The sequence below is a fragment of the Triticum aestivum genome, chromosome 2A, assembly GCF_018294505.1.
Source record: "Triticum aestivum cultivar Chinese Spring chromosome 2A, IWGSC CS RefSeq v2.1, whole genome shotgun sequence".
Lineage (NCBI taxonomy): Eukaryota > Viridiplantae > Streptophyta > Magnoliopsida > Poales > Poaceae > Triticum > Triticum aestivum.
The window spans coordinates 21190637-21196184 of NC_057797.1; the positions used below are offsets into that span (position 1 = coordinate 21190637).

At 42.2% G+C, this 5548-nt stretch overlaps 1 protein-coding gene across 1 annotated transcript in view; it reads right to left on the reverse strand.

Annotated features, from left to right (window-relative positions):
• LOC123187118 (sugar transporter ERD6-like 5) overlaps positions 1–4539 on the reverse strand; it is an 8085-nt gene extending 3546 nt beyond the window's left edge. The window contains exons 1-18 of the mRNA XM_044598899.1: positions 4256–4539; positions 3381–3542; positions 3134–3196; positions 2932–3021; positions 2753–2812; positions 2552–2617; positions 2412–2477; positions 2250–2325; positions 2035–2099; positions 1282–1374; positions 1123–1203; positions 955–1039; positions 785–831; positions 643–705; positions 491–550; positions 358–411; positions 208–267; positions 1–113 (exon numbers count right to left, since the gene is read on the reverse strand). Coding sequence (XP_044454834.1) covers positions 1–113; positions 208–267; positions 358–411; positions 491–550; positions 643–705; positions 785–831; positions 955–1039; positions 1123–1203; positions 1282–1374; positions 2035–2099; positions 2250–2325; positions 2412–2477; positions 2552–2617; positions 2753–2812; positions 2932–3021; positions 3134–3196; positions 3381–3542; positions 4256–4513 — 1562 coding nt within the window. The 5' untranslated portion in view covers positions 4514–4539. The remainder of the gene's footprint in view (positions 114–207; positions 268–357; positions 412–490; positions 551–642; positions 706–784; positions 832–954; positions 1040–1122; positions 1204–1281; positions 1375–2034; positions 2100–2249; positions 2326–2411; positions 2478–2551; positions 2618–2752; positions 2813–2931; positions 3022–3133; positions 3197–3380; positions 3543–4255) is intronic.
• Positions 4540–5548: the final 1009 nt, after the last annotated feature.

Below are 5548 nucleotides of genomic sequence, written 5' to 3' on the forward strand. Positions count from 1 at the left end.
TAGGAGCTCCACAGCAGGAGGAAGTTGAAGGCATACGAGACGATCCATGAGCCGAGCCAGCTCACCAAGGTCACCAGGCTTCCTGCTGACCCTTTCATGTGTATGGGGAAGATCTGCATGTCCAGCGACGGATTGTTTGTGGTCAAATTCATTCATACCGCTAGCTAGTAACATTTCTTTTAATGGTTTAAACGGCAGAAAAGGCACCTCTGACATTATAACCCATGGAATTCCTCCCATACCCAGTGAGAAAGATCCACTGAAGATCTGGTTTCCACAGCAACAGAGATGTTTACCATGACTATACATCTGGCCGCATTGCTGTAAAGGAAGTTAAAACTAAGATGCGGTATATACCAGAATCCCTGTCAATGCCAACGCGACGTTGAGGTCCTTCGCCCAATGATGTTCCTGTTCAAGAAAGTAATTTATATAATAGCGCTTGTGTGGCCTTCTTACGAGGATGATATCAGTTTCAGAAGATTCAAACCTTGGACAAGAATGACAGGCCAACTAGTAGGCAACCCAGGCATGTCCCAGCTGCAGAGACCTGGGGCATTGCAGCATGAAACAAACATCCTTGGAATTCATTACTAGTTGTATCATTTTTCAACTATCAAAAACCCGTGTATCTTTTTTTACCATCAGAAGTGGCCTCCTTCCAGCCTTGTCCAACAGAAGCACCCCAAGTGCCGTCATCGGAATCTACAAGGACACCATAAAATCAGTGAGTACTGAGAAGAAGAAAAAAAAGCTGCATAAGAGCCATGATTAATTAAGATACCTGAACCGCAACCATAGCGAGCATTCCAGTGTTCCCTGACGAGAAACCTGATTCATGTCATGGATAGTTAGTAGTAGTGCCCAAAAGTAACACATGGTAAAAAATATGCCTAGTAACTAAAAGCAGTAAGGATGAGAAGGTCAAGGGAACAGGTTGCTAAAACTCATTACCAGCCGAAACAAATATCTCACTGGCGTAGAAGCAGATTGCATTCACTCCACCAAACTGTTGAAGGACCATCAGCCCAACTCCGACCTGGAAGAAACTTGATATCTTAGAAAATTACACATAATTAAGCTTCTCCTTTCTAGCTAGAAATGCATAACTAGAATACTTACGGTGACAGCATGAATATAATCCTTCTGAAATAGGTCCAACATCTTTGACTGTGGCAGGTGTTGAAGCTGTTCTGTGAAATCCTGACCATATATAATGAGCTAAACATTTTAGAAACAAATAACTAAGTTGGTGTTCTCAAGTAGTAAAATAGTTGATACTTTGATATCTGCTGCCTCTTCGGAGATGTCAGTTTCTTTTCCCCTTAGCTTCTGTAACGCTTCCTCAAGTGCACCTGAGTGTCCGATCTTTGCCTGAATGCATGGGTTTTCTATCAAAGAAGGGCAAAACTGTAGGCTCCATCTAATGAATAGAGGTTTTAGAGCAGCTATGACAATATGAGAAGATGATTTCACACTTATGTCAATTTGTCTGCACACATTGAACTTAGGTCTCAAACTGAATACTTATAGAAATTGCTGTTACCCCAAAATCTGCTCCCTTGTGTATGAACTTGACGGAATGTTAAGAAATGATCATGCTAAGTTTGTCAATGCCACATAGTATTACTATATATTTGTTTTTTTTCTCGAACACATATAAAAATGTGTTGTCTTTTGTATTAGAAGAAGGAACCAAACTGAGATGGCAGGGATCTTACAGGCAAAACAGCGAAACAAAACAAAGCCTGAGGCAAAAAACTGAAAACACTAAGCCTACAACCAGAAAACAGAGCTAAGCCAAAAAAACAGAGCAAACAGGAGAGGAAACAAAAGAACTGTACAGCTACCCTACGCACAAAGAATCAAGCATCGGGAGGGCGCCTCTGTACATTTACATATGTAGAAGTGTTTCTACCTTTCTATTATTGACTAGGCCATAATTGTCTAATAAAGTGATTCTAGAACCAAGAACGGAAATGGACGGAAGAAAGAGATTCATCAAGTACCAACACAACAAGGAAAGCTATTTACCAGCCACCTAGGAGATTCGGGAATCACAAGAAGGCCAACCAGCTGCAGCAAGCATGGTGTCACTCCTACAAGAGCAATAGCTAACCATATCAATATGCTCTTAATTTATATTTATGCATTTTGAGGCCAATATGTTAGGTTGAAATAATTACCAGTTAAAATACGCTCATTGTTATATGAATGTTAGATAAGTAAATTCAAACAAATTAATATACCTACGATTGCCAAGGTACGCCAGGTGATACATGTCCCCAGAGCATACGCGAGCGATGCCCCGCAACATATCATAAACTGCAGAAATGGATATACTTGCCTTCTTAAGATAATACTGTATACAAACACAACCAGTAATGAAATCTCCCAGGTTGGGTACAAACCTGGTTTACGGCTGCGAACCGTCCTCTAAGATTCTTGGGTGTTATCTCCGATATATAGACTGGGACCTGTTCAGGTAACACAACTTTCAGACCAAATTCGTTGGAAAAAGTACCAAGATAGAATTGTTTTCTATAATCACCACATATGAAAGAAGGCCGATTCCACATCCAATTGAGAGCCTCCCAAGGTCAAGCCACACAGAGTTCTACAGAAGAATATTATACAGAAAAGAAGGAAACAAATTACAGGATGAACTAAGGAGTGTTATTAGCTTCAAAATTACAGTAGGTACTGAAATGCACACTAAAGTAGAGATACATAGAGAACTGAGGGAGGGGACCTTAGAAAAGACTATAAGGAGATATCCAAGAATGCACAACACATCTGAAATTGCCATTGCCTGCACATCAAGATGACGTCAGTTAGTTGAGACTTGAGAGGCTATAAATGATTTGTTTTGGCAAGTACACGCTCGTTAGATGGCTTAATTAGCAGGATGAAAATGGGATTGAAACTTACACATCTTCGACCAACTCGATCTGCTACGGTACCACTGACAATAGCGCCCAGCATTGCTCCAATGGTCAATATCGAGCCAAAGACAGAATACTGCATGATGGTTATAAGAGCAGATGCTTTACAGTGATCATGTGTCAAGTTGACTCAGCAGGTCACAATCACCAAGATGAACAAACAAAAATGTTATAGTATGAATGAGTACCTCTGCTAAGGAAAGATGAAGATCCCGCATGATGCCCTCCTGAGATGGTGATGAGTAGCCCACCTGCAAAACAGGGGATCACAATTGAGTTCTCCAACCTGAAAATATTTGTGCTAGAACAACAGTAGGACAGTTACATGGAAGCACTGTCACACATTATTGTCCTTGGATCTCAACTAGACGTACACTCTACACGAGAATGCAAAATAGTGACATGGTTGGCCGTTGAACAAGTCGAGTTACATACCGAGATGCCGAACACGAAGGATCCAGCAACGGCGATGGTGGTGCTAGCGACCACCACCCAAATCGAAGAAGCGCTGTTGTTCCGGGCCACCAAGAGAGGCTTCTTGGCTTCTACTCCCTCCCATTCCGTAGACATAGGGCCTGGCTGTAGCAGAGTTCTCTTCTGAAACGATCCGCATTTTCATTAAAACATAGTAGCATAAATTGCTAATGTTCACTGGTTCAGAAACTAAATACACCATCAATGATAAATTACAAGCATAGCAAGAACAGTGAAGTACGAGATGATGATGCTAAGTAGATGTTTCCATGATCTAGAGAAGTCACAAGCTTGCTCTCGGTAGTACATAGTATTTTTTTTTCAGTGATAAGGATTTACTAACCACGTATAGGCATAAAACAAGCAAGACTTGAGATTTAGGCTCTCACAGGCACAGCCACAGTAATCATGTGCATGCCAAGAATTTATGCTACGGGTAGATAGTATGATCTGGTGCTGAAAACAAAATGAAACGAATATCTGAGCTAAAGGGCAGTAGATTTTAGCAAACATCTGTTGAATCATACACCTTCCATCATGTTGCAGGTGAGAAGTTAATTGTGAACACTGAACACAACCCAAGACTGACGTGAGTATTTTAACCACCACAGTAAGCAACTAGTAACTCTGAACATAATATGTTCAGACTTGTGCACAAGCAAAAACAGAGCAGTAGTACTAGAGCGTAGCAGGAATTGTCTTGCTCTGAAGTCTGAACCAGGAGCTAGTTGGCCGTAGTTGAGTGGCAACCGGAGCACGGGACTGCCGAGGCCACACAGCACGAGCGTGAGGATGAGATGACTAGGAGCAGAAACATGTATGCAGCTACTCCGTACCTGTAGTCGGCGGGAAGCTCGCCGGCGCCGCGAGGTGGTACGTGCGTGCGACGGACGCCGGAGGCGAAACCGCACGAGGAGACCGATGGAGGGAACTGCGCTGACGGTGACCGGGGCAGGAAGGTTTCTTCCGGCGTGCGGCGGCGAGATGGATCCTCTGTCGCCAGCGGCGGGTTGGGAGTGACTGTCGGAAAAGGACGAGCAAGAAAGACTAGAGTAGCTCACTAGCAGATCGCTATCCACCGCTCGAGCCGCCATCTTGTCGTTTCCCTTTCACCGAGGATATGCATTTGCGAACGTGATTTTACGATTACGCCCTCTCATCCTTCCTAGGGGCCCAAGGACTGAGGTTCTATCGCTACAGCCACAACAGCGGGGTACTAGTGTACCAATACGATGCACGGAGACGAACTTAAACTTTTTTTTTCTTGCCGAATGGGGAAGAACTTAAGCTTACAGCATGAGAAACGTAATGAACAAATTCAGTTGTTATAGTATTCATAAGCTCAATTCATAGCTCGTTTTATTCATAGCATGATTTCTTTTATTTTTGTTTCTCGAGATGTTAGTTCAATTTATAATTTAAACTTATAGGTGCACTAAAGTGAGCCTGAGCGTAATGCGCTTATTCTATGCTCCGGCATAACAGCGCGCAACCAACTAGAAAACATGTGCGTGGCGCGTGCCTTGACCTCCAATTTTTTCCACCTACTGGTAATCAACCATGTTGGATATAGTAAGTGAATTATTTCGGTTACTGGCTGCAGCAACATATTTTTTATTATTATACTAGACAATTGCATGTGCATTGAATATAAACATCCTAGTAGATTAGCTTGTGAGTGCGCGTCTATTATTATATTGATGTGCTAATATCTTAGCAAGTTTTCGTATACAATCGCCATGATTTACCTGCCATTTTATTGTTAAGCACTTGTTTGGCAAGAATTTAATTACTTACCAAACAAAATGTTTTTTATTTGATAAGTTAATAAAACACGAGACAATTGATTCTCTTTTAAGGAGAATGGATGGGACAAAAAGCAGAGATGAGAGGAAAAGTTAAAAAGGAGAAGGAAAGAGTGAGACATATATATGAGGAAGGTTAGACGAAAGAGAGATGAAATCGGAACCTTACGTTCTTTTTAAGTAGTAGAGATTTTAAGTAGTAGAGATGTGTTCTCACTGGTAGAAAAAAGCCCTTTAGTCCCGGTTCGCAACAGCCTTTAGTCCCGGCTGTGCAACCGGGACTAAATATGCGCGACTAAAGACCCCCCCCCCCCTCCCTTTAGC